Below are 18,917 nucleotides of genomic sequence, written 5' to 3'. Positions count from 1 at the left end.
ACTTTATTTGAAAGTTCAAACAAAAACAACAAAGATAGATAGATAGAACTTTTATTCATGTCAATTGCCAGACAACATAAATCAGGCCTACCAAAGCCTCAAAGGGCTTGAGTGGCAGCGCCTGGCAGACAGCGAACGTTGGCAAAACAAAGGAAAATAGAGACGTTGCAATGAACTTTGCAAAAAAGAAAAAGGTCACCAAACATAGTGAAACAAATATATAACTATTACAACATCAAGAGAGATTACAGTAATTTAAATTAATACACTAAATAGATGAAATAACTACGGGGCAGGAAGCAGCGCGGAGACATACCGCAAAGTTTTTTTCAGGGTGAATTTAGTTGTCATGCGGAGTACGGTAGGTGGCAAGCTATTGAAACAGGCAGGTACATAGTAATGGCGTGTGCGCTTTCCGTACCGGGTTGAGGAGCGAGGAATGCAGTAGCGGTATTTTGGTCTTAAAAGAGCATCAAGTATTCTTGAATGTCACTGCACACACACACAAAAAAAGAAAGGGTGCGGCCAGTCAGCCCTGCTGCTGAAGACCTGAAAAAAAAAACATGCAAGCATAGAGTTATGCCACTGATTCAAATTGCCAGCTTGCACGCTGACAACACAGCTTCCCGCGCAGGGAGCATCGCCAACTAAAGCGGTCACAAAACATTAGTGCGAACATACGAATAACATAAGACATGCACACGAATGCTGCACACAACTACGTCGAAAGACATTCTCGTGATCTGTACATGATCAAATGAGCCCAGGAAAGATGTTACATGTTTCAATACTCGCGGATTTTATTCATTCACCGCTAAGAAAAATTGGAGGGACACAATATCCGCCTTAAAGGTATGACGCGATAGCGTACCCCTTACCGTCACCTAGGTGGCCCACCAGCCTCCAACCCATTGCTCTCTCGAGACCACCTGCCAGAGCCATGCCCGTGAGTTTTTTCTGTTATGGCGCCGACGCCGACAACGCAAATACCAGATTTTCTGGAGAAAGGGGCCTGATTTTAACTATATCGCGTTAATATTCACGAGCTTTCACCAAGCGCAAGAGGCAGGCCCTCACCTATTCCACGAGAGTGTTTCATATGCTTGTATTATGCGCCCACACAAGCATTGTAGCAGGGCATACTCTAGTGAGCGTAATGCTGGACCTTACAGCAAAATGGATGAAGCTCATACACGTTGCAAGGCTCGCTGAAATTTACCGTGAATTGAAGGGGTGGAAAGACTTTCCTACATAACCCAGGCCAGGTATTTCGGAAATAAAATCAGAGTAACGCTCAACTGCAAGGGCGTTCAATGTGTTTCCTACGAAGGCAGGAACCGAAGGTAGGAACAATGCGCTTTTTTGAAGACAATTTCAAGTCGACATTTTGGCCTAATTTTTAAGAAAAATAAAAACTCGCGGAAATTTGTTTACAGTATTCTACGCGACTATAAAACCCAATAAAATTTCGTTCCGTGACCATTACTTGATGTTGTTTACGGAATTGTTTAAGTGAATGTCTCAACCATGATTTACCTGAGGGCAATAAATGCAGGAATTTTTATACCTTAAGATGTCGTTATACTAGATGTTAACCAGAGAGAACTCAGCCGCGAGAATCAGTCTCAAAATCAATTGTCTAGCTAATAAAAATTTCTTAGTAAAGTCCGGTGGTTGCTGCCAACGGCGAGTTCCTAGCCAAGGGCAAGAGGGGATGCCCTGCAGAGTGACGAATGCTTCCAGCTAAACCGCAAGAGCACATGATGTGCCTGGGAAGTACAGTGCAAATGCAACGTCAGCTGGCGAGGCGCTACAATCTCTACGGCAATCAAATCGAACCATCTGCGCTATTGCGCAGCGAGAAAACTAAGTGGAAACCAGCTACGTGGCCGTCGTTTTGGAGAAGTACGAAGCTAAAGTAATTGCTACCGCGGTAAAATAGCGTAGACTATTCGAAAAGGGCCGCCGCAGGGATTGCAACGCCTCTCCAAAGACGCGTCACCTTACTTCCAGGAATTTTCGAAATTCCGTCGAAACATCGCATAATTATCATATGGCCAGGATTCTGGTTCATGCGCCGCTAGTTCACAAAGCCACCACCACGGTGCCGCATAAGTTGAGCTCCTCCTCCTCCTTTTCTTACATTCTTCCTCCCTCGTTTGAAAGAGAGACGGTGGTGGTTGTTGCTATGAAGGGGAGGGGGTGGAGGGGGATACTGGCAACACCCTCTAAAGAACTCAAGAGGGTGTTGCCTGAACCCCCTTCCTCACTCCCCCACGCCTTTCGCATCACAGCTTTCGTTCCTTTGACCCCCTCCTCCCCTCCATACTTAAAGACGCTAGCTACTGCCATCAGTCACCCCTGATGAAGGAGCAGAGTCGGCTTCGAAACGCTGGGTTAAATGTAAAGTTTTTCGTTGGAGGCTAGCAGTTTATATAAGTATTTAAACCCAACCAAACAGGAAATCTGCCGAAATGTTTAGTTTTCATTCAACAAGCAACCACAGTCTGCGCTCCGCGATTCGCGGAAAAGTAAAAGGAGGAAAAAAAAGAAAGTCAGGCAAAGGCACAGCAGGAGACCCCTCTCCACTGTCCTTTTCTTCCTCCCCCTTACCACCCTGCAACCGGCTGCCAGTGTAGCTCCTGAAAAAAATTTTTTTTTCCTACCTATGCATCTGCTCACATCTTTGGCCCTTCATGTTACTGTCCCCCCCCCCCCCTTTCTCTTCATCGGTTTTAATGCTGCGAGCAGTGGGTCTTGTTCTCGTAGCCTTTGTGGGAGAAACACTGCCAAAAAATTGTGTCTGAAGGGTAGGGTGAAATTCAAGCAAGTTTTGGTTGGGACGATTCCCAATTCTTGCTTATTTGTTTTAAAATCCGCGACAACAGCAATGACTTATCGCTTTAAGCATGCTGCTCGAGGAGGGTGTGTGATTCGTTCCCCAGTGCCGCCGTGTACCCACTGGTTTCCAATGGGCACAAGATTGCTCAAAGCCTGGCGCCTGGTTTTTTTTAGTTGAAGTGCTGGGAAAATGGTCTTTCACCTAACCTAGTGTTGAAGAAAACACTGCACTATTAACAAAAGAAAACATTTCTAAGATATGGACACCCAAGATTCTTTACTCGATATATCATCCAAAACCGAAAAGAAAGCAACGCAAACAACTCTATATGCTTACGCTAAGGACACGCCAGTGGCAAAAACGCGCATGCAGTTCGTACGCAAAAGGTGTCAGTGAAACCTTGGCCAGTATGCTCAGAAAGGAAGGGATGCAAACTACACACAAGACGGCCACCATTATCGGACGCCTCCTCTGCCCCTTCAAAGATAGTCATCCTACAAAAAAGGCCTAAGGCTTGGTATGGAAAATACCCTGTTCGAGTGCTTGCTGTCGTAGGCTGTGGAAACTAATCAAGGCAAATTTAAAAGTCGCGGGAGGATGTTAATCGTCCCCTGAAAACGGCACCCTCTTCTTACACCCGCGGTCTGTGCAACTCCCCTGTAGCCACACGTCGAAGAATTAGTAGTTTGCCAATCGCTTAAGAGGCAACAACCGACGAAAATACAAAAAGAAAGCTAAAAATGTTGCTGGCCCGGCGATTTCTATCTAATCTCTCAAGTACCGGAACTGCAACCCGCAGAATTAAAGGCAAAGAGAGAGGATACCGAGGAGTACACAGGAGAGCGACAGCAAAAAAAAAAAAAAAAGACGGGGTTGGTTTGCACCTCATACGCAAAAAAATATATGTTCGCGCCACTCGTCCGAGAGTGCCTATAGGTGCTATTACACACATTCACAACACGGTAAATTCACTGCATATTCAGGGCCGCACGCACGTAACGCCCTGTCAGCTAATTAATGATGTGACCGCCACATTGCACAAGCAGTCTGGATGGAGCGCCCAGCCGCCCCGCTGGAGAAACGCAGTATAAGCATTGAAACCTAGTGTGATCCGACAATAACTTCCGTTCATTCTTCACCAAATTTAAATTATAATCAAGAACATATAGTTCACGTTTTACTCTTGATGGCTCCTCTGGGTAACGGAGTATTTACTTGCATCCCGAACAGATGGCACACTCTTCAGAATAGTTCCCAGCATGCCATTCTATGAAGTGTTCGTTAGCGGTTTACATAATTGCCGAAACTAGCATCGATTACAGCAGTGGCAAAGCCCTTATCGACGGCGAACGATCGAATCACGAGATGCACTTTACCAACCTAGAAAAAAATGTTGCGAACTACCACAATACTAATTGTTACATTGGACAAATCACCTACTGCCATAAAACGCAGCATCAGGTTTGCCGCCTCTCACTTACGACATTCACTTCAACGCATCCGTGCTGCTCTTTCACCACATCGACAAAACTTTCGAAGAGCTATCTGCTATTGAGCCTAATAATATAATTGTTAAAAAGTAGTCATTAATTCACTATTTTAATATTTTCAACGCACAATGCAAGACCCATATACAAGTAGCGGTGAGTGAGCTCTAAGTATTAGCGTCTGGGAATTACGCATTTCACTGCTTGAACAAAGTACCTTGAAGTTTCATTGCTTTGCACTGTTAATGCGCACGCAATTCCACTATCACCTATGCCCGTGTGGTCACTGTACGTGCTTAATAAAAAATGTACCTGTCAAGCAAAAGATTCTCCTTATAATTTTCTCTGTATACCTCATAGAAGGCACGCGCTTTCTTGTAGCATTTTATGTAGCAGCCCATGGTCATAGCCTCACTCCGATGGGGGTACTTTTGAAAGTGCGCATGCGTACAGCACGGCTCAACCTCCCAAAGCAAACTACCAAAGCAGGGACACTGCAGCGGTGACGTGCGCCTTGCCAACACACCAAGAGAGGGCGCCACACGTTTCTTGCCAATGCTAAGGTTGCATGACAAATAGAGAAACAGCGTAGGAAATCTTTTGCTTCATTCAAATGTAAAATACTTTATACTTATTTCAAGGTAGGACATTACGCTTCCTGAAGCTCCAAAGAGCTTGTCGATATATTTTAAATTAGAACTGTGGTGAACGATAAAGTGAAGTGGGGTACTTTTCAGGACATCGTCATAGACTCCATGCTATCGTAGATTATTGCGCATGGTAAACGCAGCATGTAAGCTATAATGATGAAACTCTACTAAAAGAAACTTTAAGAAGTATTTAACATCTTGGCGAGACAGCTATTTTCCAACTTTTATGCGCGACGAGGTATTAATTTTTATTTTTTCATCGCCATTGAGGTACGCGCCGCCGGCTGTCGCGAAATGGCGCGACCGGTTTTTTGAGGCGCATGGGCCAGAATGCTAGGGATATGGAGGAGCTTTGATGGCATTAACTTTGGGCAAGCAGCCTGTCCATGCCTTAGGTTCCGCGTTTTTTTTTGCCAGAGACAAGTTCCTTAGCGGCACTGTATAGCGCAGTTTTTTGTCAATGAGCCCTCATGGCGAGACGTTTGCTCTTATGCACATAGCCTACATAGCTCCTATAACTGACCCGCCGTGGTGGCACAGTGGCTATGGGAAGACCGCCGTGTGCCATGCGATCGCAGTGCACGCTATGGAACCAGCAGGTGTTCAAGCCCAATGCGGAGCCCTTCACAACAATACCCCATATCCCATGAGCCGCTTTGGTACGCAACACACCCACCATGCCATACTTTAGTATGGTACAATGACGTCATGACAGCTCAGTGTACTGAACATCGCTCACCCAGCAGTGTTGGTCCTCACACGAAGTACATGGCGGTCTTGAGGGACTCGAGCACCTTGACAGCCTCCACATACTGACTGGTTGAGACGGAGTCGGCGCTGCCCCCAGACGAGTCGCTGCTCGAGCTTGACACGTCCACCTTGCTCATCACGTGGTTCTTGGCCCGGTACGCGGCCAGATGAGCATAGTAAACGGGCGCCGGGATGCTAACGCTGCGCGCGCAGCGGGCGTATGTGTGGCAGAAGTAGTAGCTCAGATTCTGCACGTCGTCCGCCGTAAAGCTCGAGTCGTCCCACAAAACGTAGTAGTGCGACGGCCTGCTCGTGCCCTGCACCACAGACACAACGGGGCCGGTTCAACCCACGGAATCGCAGCATGATCTCCTGGTTGTAGACGACAGACCTCGCGTCACATCCCCGCCAACACTTAGGCAGTCTTAACTTAGGAATCAAGAGGAAGAGATGGGCTTGGGCTGGGTATGTAATGCGAATTGGAAGACAACCGCTGGTCCTTAAGGGCTACGGAGTTGATTCCAAGAAAAGGGAGGCGTAGCAAGGGGCGGCAGAAAGCTAGGTGGGCGGATGAGATTGGCAAGTTGGCCAGGATACGGTGGCCGCAGCTGTCAAAGGACAGGGTAACTGTAGAGACATAGGAGAGGCCTTTTCCCTGCGCTGGGCATAGTTAGGCTGATAATATTCATGATGATGATGAATTTGGGTGCCTTAAAATTTTGTTACTATCCTGTGGTCCCCGTTTTGGAACACATCCTGGTCCCGGCTGTGGCGGACGAATTTCGTCGATGGAGGCGAAATTCGAGAAGCTCGTGTACTGCGCAATCTCAGTGCACGTTAAAGAGCCCAAGTGGTCGAAATTTTCGGAGACCTTGACTACGGCGTCTCTCATAGTCTGAGTTGCTTTGGGACGTTAAACCTCCATAAACCAAACAGATCCCATTTTGCGGGAACCCTTTACTGGCTGTTGCACAATGAAATATCAAAGTAGGCCATGCGCAGTTGCTATTCGGGCCCACACCTAACAGTCATCCTGTGCTTTATAATGTGTAAGAAGCGCCCAAACTCCCTGTCACTGCCTCTATAGTGGCCTTCTTAATGTTGCACTGAAAAGTTCGGAGCACGTTCAGTTCGCTTCTGCGTCATTAGAGAGTTTCTGCGACCAAAGTACCGACTACTGGGCCCCAGACGGCATTCCATTACTGTGCACCTGAATGCCGAAATGTCTGCAGAGGTAGAAGTCGAAGTCGAGCGGGTGCGTGACCACAGAGTCTACGGTGGTGCCGGGCGGCACGTTGCGGCACTTGCCAACCCCGTCCCGGTCATTGGCGGGCATGAAACGCGTGTGGTGACGCTTCTGGACCACGATGAATGTCAGCGCCGGCTCGTACGTCTCGTTCGGGGAAAGCTCCTGGCACGCCAGTCGGATGGCGCTCACCTGGAAACAAGATCACGGCCAAGTTGTAGCCCTGAACTGGTCGCCTAATGGATTAAACACTGCTTCTGGAGCTTGACACAAGGGATGGGCAGGACAACACCATTTCGTGCGCAGTCAAACAGCTACGAATCGTCGTCTTTCGAACAAAGTTAGAGAAGGTTATGGCGCTGTGAGTAAATTCGTGTAGTATATAGAAAACTGGTACATTCCACAGTAACTTGGAAGCTTCTCTGATCGGGCTTGCAGGTAATTCATGACAGCTAAAAATGCAACAGTGCAAGACGGGTACGATGAGCACCAGCGCTGTGATGTCCAGCGCTGTGGTGTGGTGCATTTTTATCTACATTGAGACCCGCCAGTTACCGCGGTCGATGATGTTCGATGTAGAATCCGCGAGAAAATATGATGCTGCCCCTTTCAATCATAACCAACCCACAAAAAGATGCGGGGATAAATCATTTCGCATTCGAAACTTACCTCGCGGTTGCGGACCTCCATGAACTGCCCCTCGCTCACTCCGTCCCGGTAGAAGATAATGCGCTCCGGCTTGTGCCTGGTAGCATGATAAAATGCCTTCAGCGTGTCTTTCATCATGTCCTTGAGGTCCTTGATGATCTCCAGGCGCGAAGTGGCAGCGGAGTCTGCCGCCTGGACGCGAACGGAGGCGTGGAACTTGTACGGAATAGAGTCCAAGCTACCAACGCACGCCGCGATGGACGGCCTCAGCTTGTCCCCAGGCGCCGGGTGAGTCACGTCCGCGCCGATGATGATAACCGGCTTCTGGAAGATTTTCGGCTTCTCCTTGGGCAGCAGGCTGTTGTTGATGCCGCCCAGCTTGGCGTTGATCTTCTGGCAGAGGTTGGTGAGGAGCGCGGCGTTGCACTTCTTGATCACGTTGTTGTCCATTACGCACTGCGTGCGCAGCCCGATCTCGGTCTCGGCTACCCGCTTGATATCGGCGTAGCTCGTGTTCTTGGCGAGCACGATGATGACCATCTCGAGGTTGGCGGTCTTGCGCTGCTCCTCGAGCAGGATGTTCCGCACGGGCTTGCGGTTCGCATCAGTCGTGGTGACGTCCAGCGGCTTCTCGATGCTCATGCCCAGTTCTTGGCCGACCCGGATGAGCATCTTGACGAAGTTGTCGAGGCTGTCTCGCTGCGCGAACTGGTTCAGGTTGAGCAGCGTCCAGCGGGTCAGCGTGGCCGACTTGTAGAAGTGACGGCCCCGCAGTTCCCAGGTGCCCTCGCGGGGCTTGACGATGTAGTTGTTCTCGAACACCAGCGACGGCGGATCGAGCACCCTGCCCTTGAGCTGCGTCGGCTCGGTGCTGATTTTGATGCCGAACTCGCGCAGGCACTGGTCGCTGCTGCTGACCAGATCCCGCACCGACTGGCGGATCTCGTTGAAGCGCTTGGCCGGTGGCTGGGCCGTACGCTTGATCATCTCGGATGTCTGCTTCTCGTCCAGTTTCTTCTTGCAGTGCTGCCCTTCGACGATCACGCAGACCTCCAGCGGGAGTAGGCCGGGTGGTTTGCGCTGCCGGTCTCGATGCAGGGCAGGTTCGGGTACTTGAGACGGTCGTAACGGTTTTGGAAGTAGTCGGCCACCGAGCGACGGGTGCCGTCTTCCATTTTGAAGTAGATCTTCTTGGCTGGTTCCTTGGTGACGCGAACCACCTTGTACTTGCGAGGGTATGGAAGGTGGGTGACCTTGACGCGCAAACCCTTGAGCTCCTTGTTGAGACGAACGTTCTGGAAGTCGCGCAGGTTCTTGAAGTCTCCGGCCGACATCTCGCGCCGGCAATCGCTGAACAGTTTGCACATGAAGTCGGTCACGGGTAGAGGCTCGTAGAAGGCGGTGGCCGAAATGTCGGCGTTGAGCATGGGCTTCCACTGAGCGGGCCGAACGCTAGTGTAGTAGCCGAACCAGACTTCGCGGCCACCTCCAAGGGTGTTGTATTCGCCTGGGGCCGGCGGCTTGAAGAAGGACCACCCGACGGGCATGAGTTTGATCGACGGTCCGTGCCGCAGCACGATGTCCACGGCTTGGAGGACCTCCTGGGGAACGTGGCTGACGCGTCTGTCGAAGACCGCGTGTAGCGCGTCCAGATTCACGGTGGCCGCGTACTGGATCTTCACGATGAACTTCTGAATCCGCTTGTCCTCCTCGAAGTCGACCGTGAAGGTGCGCTCGCGGAAATTGAGCCCACGGAGCGTGTACAAGTTCTTGCGTCCGTCGAAGGCGGGCATGCAGCCACTCAGGTCGACCCGGTACTTCTTGACGAGCAACTCGATGACCAGGCGGTTGATCTTGGTGCTGATGCAGCGGTACTTGCGCTTCTCGGGCACTTTGTTGGTCTCCTTGCGCGACTCTGAGCAGATCTCCACGTCGTAGTGGAAAACGTTACCGGAAGGGATCTCAACGCTGAAGTGGTTGGCGGTCAACTGGATCGGCCGGCCCAGTTTGCCTTGAGCAGGCCGGCGCGGGAAGTGAGACGGCAAGGTCCACTCGATTTCCTGCAGAGCGCGCCGGGGCAGTCCGCGGCTAAGGTTTAAATTCCCACAGCGCACAATTCGTGTCCAACATTCTTGGACAAAATTTGAAAATTTTAAATACTCTTATGGAAATATTGAAGGTAATGGTCATAGTCCGATTTTTTTTTACTAGCTGGCATCAAGCTGTTCAGACTGCCATAGAAAAACAATGGGGAACGCTTTTGACGGTAGCAATAACATAAATGAAAACATGCAAGCCTGCCGACGACAGATCTGCAGATCTTTGTCCAGAATTGTCGGTTATGCGGTTGAATTACGCACGAATTCCGCGCGTAAACTACGCCTGACCTCTGCGTTAGCTGTCTAAAAGTAAACTCCTCCATACATCGGTTAATCGATAAAAGTCAAAAGTCAACTCCTCCACACTGACGATCTGAGTTGCGCGTCACGCTGTTGATATGGAGTGCTCAAAATGATCTCGGTAAAGTAAGGAGAGCGAATGGAATGCATTGGTCAGATTTTCACGTCTCTACGCTGCGGATGAGAACTCGCGATTTTGTTTCGGTGATACTTTTTCGCCTGTGGACTACTAGCACGGAACCCACTCCAGTGAGCTCTTAATCGATAGCAGTACGCCTTCTTACCTTTAACTAGTAAAATGCCGCGAATTACGAGAGAAATGCGAAAAATTCATATTTCAGAGATTCCTGCGGGGAAAAGTGACAGCAGTAGGCAACCTCAAGTTTGCAGCGTCACTCGAAGCACTCTAACACACGCCAGCGAGAGGACCAAGTATTCTTTGAAGGAGTGAAGGCGCCAAATTTTTGGCCCTGTGCCTTTGATCTGCACATAAAAACTGCAATATGACTCTGCTTTGTCGTTTTAATTAACTGAAACTTACACTGAACTGTTGCAGAAGTCAAGATTTCAGCAAATGAACAAAGAGCTATATATAAGTTTTTGTATGCTTCACAAGACCTGGTGCTCACTTGTGCCATCGCAACAGTCTTTCGACTGCTGAAAGCGAAACTGAAACTGCATGGAAGAATATATTCAGTTTTAAATTAGGCGCTGGGCGTAGGCGAATTTCACGTGGTGATTCATTTTAACTAATTGTGTGCGTGTCTGTGTGTTTCACTTAATGGCGCATAAGCAGCTGAGGCTATCATGGACAGGGTTGGTAAGATCTCACTGGTGCGCTGGCGGACAACTACTTCTTTTAGAAACCAATTTCCCTGTCCCATTCCCTTCTTTTAGGAATCTGACTAACCACTCGTGTCAGGTCTCCTACTGTATTCTCTCCTAAGAGCAAGCAAGGGTGGAAAGGGACGCGTTTGTGGCGAAATTTCGAGTTTCCTGCATGAAAAAATGCGGACGCCACATTCACAAAGAGGGTTTTCTTGTTTCATATAGTTCGCAATCATTCGCAAGCAAAAATACACAAAAAAATTTCGGCGAGCACATTAAGCGAGCACGTAGTGCTTTTACACAACCACATTCCAGTTTCCGTACTTCGTTGATGCCATCAAGTGACGTTCGTCAAGTAGCTGCATAGGCAACGCCGAGGGCCGAGCAAGGAATGCAAACACGTGTATAATCATTCTCAATGTGGTATCTGAACCACCTCAAGGAGCTGAAAATAAAGCGAACCTCGGAAGAAAAAATTGAAAATTGGTTTTTTGATGAAAGGTAATGGCGCAGTAATTGTCTCTCATACGTCCCGAAAATATGGGTTTCCCAAAAGGTACCTTCACATGAAAGAAGGCGGGACTGCGCTTGTCCCCTCTTTATTCACGTGAATGAAGCTTTTGTGCAACCCATCTTTACGCTACGATGAGCCACATTGCTGAATCGCATGTGCCGGGGGACACCGGAACTGCGCCGTAAAAGAAGGGAGGAAGGTGGGAGTGAAAAACAGAAAGAGGTGCCGTAGTGGAGGTCTCTCAAATAATTTCCACCATTAATTTCTGAAGCACGCCGCTCACCTCCAATACTGTCTATACTCTCGACATCAGGCCCTCCCAATGGTGGGACGCCGTCACGTACTTTCACGCCATTTCTTCCTTTCTCTTCCCTCGCGGTGCCAAAAAACGCGAGCGGTGCATGCAAGCACCGATGTCATACGTAGCGCGATCATTCCGGGGAGTGCTCAGGTTTAGCATCGCGTAGAAGGAGCCAAATTCGACAAGCGAAGAGGAGCCGCAAAGCAGAAGAGAGGGATGTAGTTTGAGGGTTTGACGGCATACCGTCTGATCAGGAATCATGGTGATGCAGATTGCTGGTCACTGGCCAAAGTCAAAAGATCAAAAGACGTTTCGGGAGCACTACGGCTCCCTTGTTCACTATGAAACAATCGGCGCACGGATCCGTTCTTTTGTAGCACCCAGTAGCGTTCTTAATGATTTAGCATAGATAGGATGCAGAGTTCCGTCGTTCCTGTTTAATGTGTTAGACGATGTCTATATGATAAGGGACTCAAGATTCTGCCGTGCTGATGTGTTCGTTTCTGTTGTCAATATCTTTACTTGATCCCAGCTAATCTCGTGGCCGGATTCTTGCACATGCTCTGCGATGGCGTTAGATGCTACTTTCCGGTTTCGGACGTCGTTCTGGTGCTCTCTCAGGCGTCTCCTGAAGTCCTTTGTTTCACCGATATATATTGATGAGCAATCGGCGCAGTCAATCTCATACACGTACAACACCTGGAAATCTTTCACGAGGGAGCTTGTCCTTCACATTCACCAGTTATGTTCGCACCTTGCCAGCGGGGACGTGCGCGATGTTGACGCCATGCTTGCGGAAAATACGAGCAAGCGCTTCGCTCACGCTACATATGGGACAGCAGCTCGTTTTTCTTTTGGTTTTTTGCTATCGCGTTCTTCGGAGGTAGACACAGACGCGAGAGCACAGAAAAACCAAAAGAAAAACGAGCTGCTGTCCCATACGTAGCGGGAATTAGCGAAGCGCTTGCTCGTATTTTCCGCAAGCATGGCGTCAACATCGCGCACGTCCCCGCTGGCAAGGTGCGAATAGAACTGGTGAATGGGAAGGACAAGCTCCCTCGTGAAAGATTTCCAGGTGTTGTGTATGAGACTGACTGCGCCGATTGCTCATCAATATATATCCGTGAAACAAAGGACTTCAGGAGACGCCTGAGAGAGCACCAGAACGACGTCCTAAACAAGAAAGCAGCATCTAACGCCATCGCCGAGCACGTGCAAGAATCCGGCCACGAGCTTAACTGGGATCAAGTAAAGATATTGACAACAGAAAAGAACACATCAGCACGGCAGAATCTTGAGTCCCTTAACATACAGACATCGTCTAACACATTAAACAGGAACGACGTAACTCTACATCCTATCTATGCTAAATCCTTAAAAACGCTACTGGGTTCTACAAAAGAACGTATCCGTGCGCCGATTGCTTCATAGTGAACAAGGGAGCCGTAGTGCTCCCGAAACGTCTTTTCATCTTTTGACTTTGGCCAGTGACCAGCAATCTGCATCAGAAGAGAGGGGATTGTGCGCTACCTTTGTCCGCTGAGGGGCGTTAGTAGAGTTAGCATCACGTGACATTTCTGAAGCCTAGTCATAAAACGTATAATGGAAAACCTCATGGGAAATGCACCCACGTGAAAAGGCAGCGGTAGCTGCTAACAAAGTTTCACTTTCGCTTGCTGCGCAGCGTAACGCCTGCGCTTGAAATTTTTTTGAGACGCGCCTTCGGCGCAATCTATGCAACCTGAGATGGAATCTATGGAACCTCGATGCAGTACGGTGCATGCACGGTCACTGAAAACACCGCTCACCAAGCCATGGTTTGCAGTCTGGCAACTATCAAGAGCCGCAAACGTGCCCAGGCAGGCGCGCGGTTGACGAGAATGTGGCGCCATCTGGCGAACTCAGGGCGAACTGCGCATGCGCGGTAGCGGTACGCGGTCTGGCAAACTATCTGCTGGCATGCTACGACGGCATTGCCGCCCACACCCATCCACAGGGTTCAGACACGTCCGTGGGGGCACGCAGCAGCAGCCGCCGCTCACCTGAAAGCTGAGCTCGTCATTCTGCGACTTGGTGTTGCCGGCACCATTGCGGGCCTGCACGGGCGCGGCCGTCGGCGAAGTCGAGGTGGTGGGCACGCCTTCGGTGGGCGCCACAGTGTGAGCCCCGTTGCCTTTGGTTCCCTCTGCGCGGGTGATGACGGCTGTTCCGACGGCAGTGTTGGAGAGAATCTGGGGTGGGGCCGCTCTGACCACTCGCTGCTGCAGGGCTTGCGCGAACGAAAGCGCCGATGGGGCGCCCGGCGAGCGTCCAGTAGGCCGCCCTAGACCAAAGAGAAGAAGTTAGCATCAACGATATCGACAAGGCTTACCGATGCGTGACCAGTTTTGCCAACATGGCATGAACGAACAGCTCCGAGCACTAACAGGCGATCCACTATTGCGCACCTGCAAGAATGGGCTATGTATATGTTACGTCGCTGAAGCCATGATAATCCCGCCTTCTGTAGAGCACCCGCCTTGGATTTGGAGGTGGTGGGTTCGACTCCCGCTGTAGGATGATTACCCAGCCGTTTCTCAAAATAAGTAGAAGCTATGCCCTGGCAGGGTGCTCGGATTGCTAGGTTGCATGGCTTGACAAAGGAGCCTACGCCCTCAAATCCTGTCACTGGGGGCTTGAAGAGACACATCGGAAATACACTAGATCTTGCATTCGGTCAAAGCGCACTTTGGCTTCAGATGAGTTATATTCTGAAAACCAAATAAAAATCGGGGAAAGGCGAGAGAAGGTTGTTGAAAATGATTGAGATCATCCATGAGGTAAGCCTATCGAACGAATTATGGCTTTGAGAGCAAGGTAGCAGGGTCCTGATCGGAAGTATCGGGCGACACGCCCCGCAGTGGTTAATGTATGGCAAGGAGGCAAGACTAGTCGACACAGCCATTGTAAACCAACCCACTCGGGGATTCGAGACGCTCTGTATCCAAAAACCAATATGCGTCAATTAACACCATCCGACGCGTCGGAATAACTGCTACCTCGGCTACACTCGAGCGCAAATAACAGGACTTGCTACTCCCTTTACACCCATTGTAGCGGGCTCGCACAGGAGCAGCGGCAAAGACGCGAATTTAAACGAAAAAGTGCACGGCAAAGCTCGTCGCTTCACCGCGACCAAACAAGGATCGCGCGCCTCTAGGCAAGATGTAATCGCGTACGCGTCGCGTGACAGGCCAGTAGCACAAACCTAGGGGTTAGGCCTAGTGCGTTCCCGCAAGCCGACCTAGAATTAGTGGCGAAAGAAAAAACGCCATCTGCAATTTTCATTTCCGCTGAAGAAATCTCGCGGAAGAACATCGGCATCGCGAAAACCGAAGACCTAATCAGCTTCGGTCTAAAGCGAATCGCCACTCAAGCTAAAAGCCGCATCGCGCGCGGGACATCATGACTTCGCCACGCCCAGAGCCCGCCGCGCCGTACCAAACGGACCGGGCGGCGTGTTGACAGTCTGCGGTCGTGGCGTCATCCTAAGCCACCCAGTCAGAGCGGTGGCCCTACAGACAGCGATTCGGATGGCTGACCCGTGACCTCCGCGGTAGGCCCCGGCGGGGCGCTGTGCTCTACCACGGAGAGCACGGCGAGCCATGGAAAGCGCCTCCGCGATAGGCTCCGCCGGAGCGCTGCGCTCTATCACAGGCAATGGCGGGCCAAGGAAAGCGCTCACCTGTTCCGCAGCTTCGTCGTTGCGACCGCGGGGTGGACTCCATTGGCCTCAAGGAGCGTTTGAGGGAGGCCCGGTTTGCGACGTGAAGGCGGACTCCTGGACAGCTGGCCGGGGGGGGGACAGGGCACTCGAGCAGCGATGTCGCAGCGACCGGCCGGCCGATGAAGCAGCTCTTTCGGGCCCGAGCTCGGCGGAACGTGCCTCGCGCCTAACCTCCGGCCCGGATAGGCGCGGCCGCAGGGCCGGGCCAATGGGGGAGCGAGCCAGAGTAGAACCCGTGCAGATGACATCACAGACGAGGGAGGGAGCGGTGCAGGGCCCACCGCGCGTGGTCGTGCCACCAGCTCGCGGTATGCGCTTCGTCGTCTTCGTCTCGGAGCTATAATTTGGTCAAGAAGAAGTGAGGTTGCAACGGTTAGCGCTCGGACTGCTGTTAACAGTCTTGCAAACGTAGTGGCCGGCCGGCGCGGTCCCGTGTGGCTCCGCACTTTCGCTTATGGCGTCACGGCGGGTGGAGAAGGGAAACGACTTCATAAGCTGCGATTAGAAGCTTATAACCAAGGGGAACAAGCGAGTTTAACTTGGAAGTTTGTCCGTTTGGTATTCTCTTTCCTCTCCAAGGGGCGCGATAGTACGTATAGTCTCTGCCAAAATAACTAGGCTGCATGGTTTTCTTCTCGCTCCTATATATTAGAGCTCTTACAGCTTGCGTAAAGATCAAGTCTTAAAAGGTGAAGACCAGGGCTGTCCTTACCTTACAGCGATTTAGAGCTTTCGGGATGAGAGAAGTTCTCAAATGTTCAACTAAGAGGCAAACCATGTATTCTGGTTACTAATTACATAAACTGTACATACGTGTAAGCGGCGGGGCTGTAGAACAGTGCCTCAAAGACCGTGTTCTCTGAGAATTCGCGGGACAGCACTCGCTGTCCCGCGAATTCGCTAAGTTCTTCGAAATACGCTATAGCTGTTTTGCCAGGCAAACACTGGGGTTCAGAACCAAAATTGGTCACTAAAAGTTCGGTTCGCCCACAGTTCAATTCAATAATTCCGCGAGCTACACAGACTTGCCGACACAGAAGCAGTGAGATGTTGGTTTCAGCGATGCCACGAATGCTGGGGCTGTTATCACACTCGACGGTAACAAACATGCTGGCTCTGGACGGGATCAATACGTGGTCGTCACAGACGCATAACTTAGCCTTGCGTGGCTCGGTATCGTCGTCGACAGGGCCTTGGGTGGAAAACGACACTATATTAGCTCCTGGAGGTTGATAAGGGCACCGTACTCCTGAAGGAAATCCAAACCGAGCACGAGGTCTTTGGAGCACTCGGGTAACACAGCAAAGCAGCCAGGGAAGTAACACCGCGGATCTGGATTCGCGAAGTGCAGACACCGATCGGAGTTACCACGTGGCCACCAGCTGTCCGGATCTGCGGCCCAGACCAAGGGGTCAGAACCTTCCTCAAGGCCGTGGCTAACCGTCTGCTCATTACAGAAAAATCGGCGCCGGTATCCACGAGTGCGCTAACGTCGTGGTTGTCGGCGGATACCGGCATTTCGGCGGAGACCAGTCGGTCGGAGCGCGTCGTCGAGGTCGTCGGTTCAGGTCGTCGTCGGTCGGAGCGTCGCGGCGAATCATCGGGTGGAGGCTCTTGACTCGGTCCTGTAGCGGCAGCCCTACCCCCGGAGGACGCCGTCTTCAGTTTTCCCCACGTGGGGACGTGCCTCTGAGCTGGCCAGAGGATGACGGGCGGCCGGGTGAAGAGAACCGCCTAGGGGATGGCGATCGGGACTGGCGTCGCTTCGAGGTCGAATATTGCACGTTATCAGCCAAGTACTGTTCGATATCCCGTGGTCTTTCACCGTAGCGTGGTCGAGGTGCGTCAGGTGAAAAACCCTTTAAACCCATTCTGCGGTAAGGGCAGTGGCGGAGGATGTGGCCGGGCTCCCCGCAGAGGTAACTGAGCGGCCGATTGTTTGGCGTACGCCAAACGTGCGCTTTGCTCACGGGTGGCCTGAACTCCTGCTGCACGGATGGTACAGTTGCGACTGGCTCCTGCAGGTATGGCACAGGAGAGACGGGGGAAAAGGCTCGCATCGCTGGCCCGGGACATCGTAGCACCTCGCTCTACGTCATAACGGAGGGCGCCGGGTGTGGAGCGGTTGGTTGGCTGCACAACTCGTCGGATTTATTCGCGGACCACGTCCGTTACGGCAGCGACGCTGACCTGTGGAGCTTCAAAGCGAAGTTTCGCCAGTTTCTCGCGCACAAGGCTTCTTACAAGCTCCCGAAGATCCTCGGCGGGCAGCGACGTAGGCGTGTTCTGGGGAGCGGCTGCTACAGTATAGCCTTACGTCCGTAGTGGGCGCCTCGTTCCTGCAGAGAGCGCTCGATACCCATTGCCTCCTTGGTGAAGTCGGACACTGTTCGTGGCGGGTCACGGACCATTCCTGCAAATAGCTGCTCTTTTACGCCACGCATAAAGTGGCGTAGCTTCTGGGCTTCAGGCATAGCCGGGTCGGCCCGATTGAACAGTCGCGTCATGTCCTCTATGAACATCGCGACGCTCTCATTCGGCTGCTGTTATCTTGAGCGCAGGGCGATTTCAGCCGTCTCTTTTCTTTCGCTGCTGGTAAATGTCGCTAGCAGCTCTCGACGAAAAGCCTCCCAGGTGGTAACGGAAGCTTCGTGGTTCCCAAACCACGTTTTGGCCGAGTCCTACAGCGCAAAGTAGACGTTGCGCAGCTTGCGCTCGCCGTCCCACCCATTGAAACCCGCCACTCGGTCAAAGCTGGCCAACCAGTCTTCGACGTCCTCAAACCTCTCACCGTGGAATGATGGGGGCGACCGAGGCGTGTGAAGGACGAATGGCGGGGCATTCCCGGAAGGCTGACATGTCTGGCTAGCCGTAGCGGACGTCATGGCCCTTGCTGGTCTTGCGAGTTGTCCGAACTCTGGCTGTAGGCCTCGCAGGCGGCGGCAGGCCTTGTGGACTGGTGTTGTAGCCACGCGTTGAGAACTGACGTCAAGAGTGTCCTCCAGGTAAGCGTACATGGACCGTTACCCAGCGGTTCCACCAAATATGTCACCGACAAACGGGCGAAATACTCAAACCAGGTTTAATTAGACGTGCTGGGAGTGAATGAGTGAGTAAAAACTCTATTGAAAGAAAGTGTAGATTCGTGGTCAGTAAGTGAGGTCCAGGCCATGTAGGTCTCGTACCGCACAGGCCCATTCGACAGCCTTGACTTGAGTGCCTCGGTCGTCGCTGACCTTTACTGAAAGCCACGCGTCAGGTGAGGGAGCAGCCATGAGATCTGGGGGTGGGGGATGTGCTTTACAGTCCCAGATTATGTGGTCTAAAGTAGCTTTTGCACCGCAGAAGCGGCAGTTAGGGCTGGAGGTTGTAATAAATATGTGCGAGTACACATTTGGGTTGGGGAAAGAGTCGGTTTGTAGTCTTCTCCACGCCACCTGCTGCTCCCTTGACAGTGAGGGGGGCGGCGGCGGGAACTGCCTACGT

General features: G+C 51.4%; 1 protein-coding gene and 1 pseudogene across 1 annotated transcript; both read right to left on the bottom strand.

The window, feature by feature from the left end:
• Positions 1-360: 360 nt before the first annotated feature.
• Positions 361-13,557, bottom strand: LOC144124000 (protein argonaute-4-like; annotated as a pseudogene).
• Positions 13,558-13,566: 9 nt separating this feature from the next.
• LOC144123999 (uncharacterized) lies at positions 13,567-15,598 on the bottom strand. Its single transcript, XM_077656685.1, has 2 exons — positions 15,390-15,598; positions 13,567-13,988 (listed from the first exon to the last, which is right to left on the bottom strand). The coding sequence occupies exons 1-2, from the start codon at positions 15,430-15,432 to the stop codon at positions 13,567-13,569; spliced, it is 465 nt and encodes a 154-aa protein (XP_077512811.1). The 5' UTR covers positions 15,433-15,598.
• Positions 15,599-18,917: the final 3,319 nt, after the last annotated feature.

The sequence above is a fragment of the Amblyomma americanum genome, chromosome 3 (genome assembly GCF_052857255.1).
Source record: "Amblyomma americanum isolate KBUSLIRL-KWMA chromosome 3, ASM5285725v1, whole genome shotgun sequence".
Taxonomy (NCBI): domain Eukaryota; kingdom Metazoa; phylum Arthropoda; class Arachnida; order Ixodida; family Ixodidae; genus Amblyomma; species Amblyomma americanum.
The sequence above is the reverse complement of the archived record's forward strand: the minus strand, read 5'-3'. Positions and strand labels throughout refer to the sequence as shown.

Coding starts and splice junctions, on each gene's coding strand:
- LOC144123999 (XM_077656685.1), bottom strand. CDS start 15,432: ATGGAGTCCACCCCGCGGTCGCAACGACGAAGCTGCGGAACAG. Junction 13,989..15,389: donor ACGACGAAGCTGCGGAACAG/GTGAGCGCTTTC, acceptor TCTTTGGTCTAG/GGCGGCCTACTGGACGCTCG.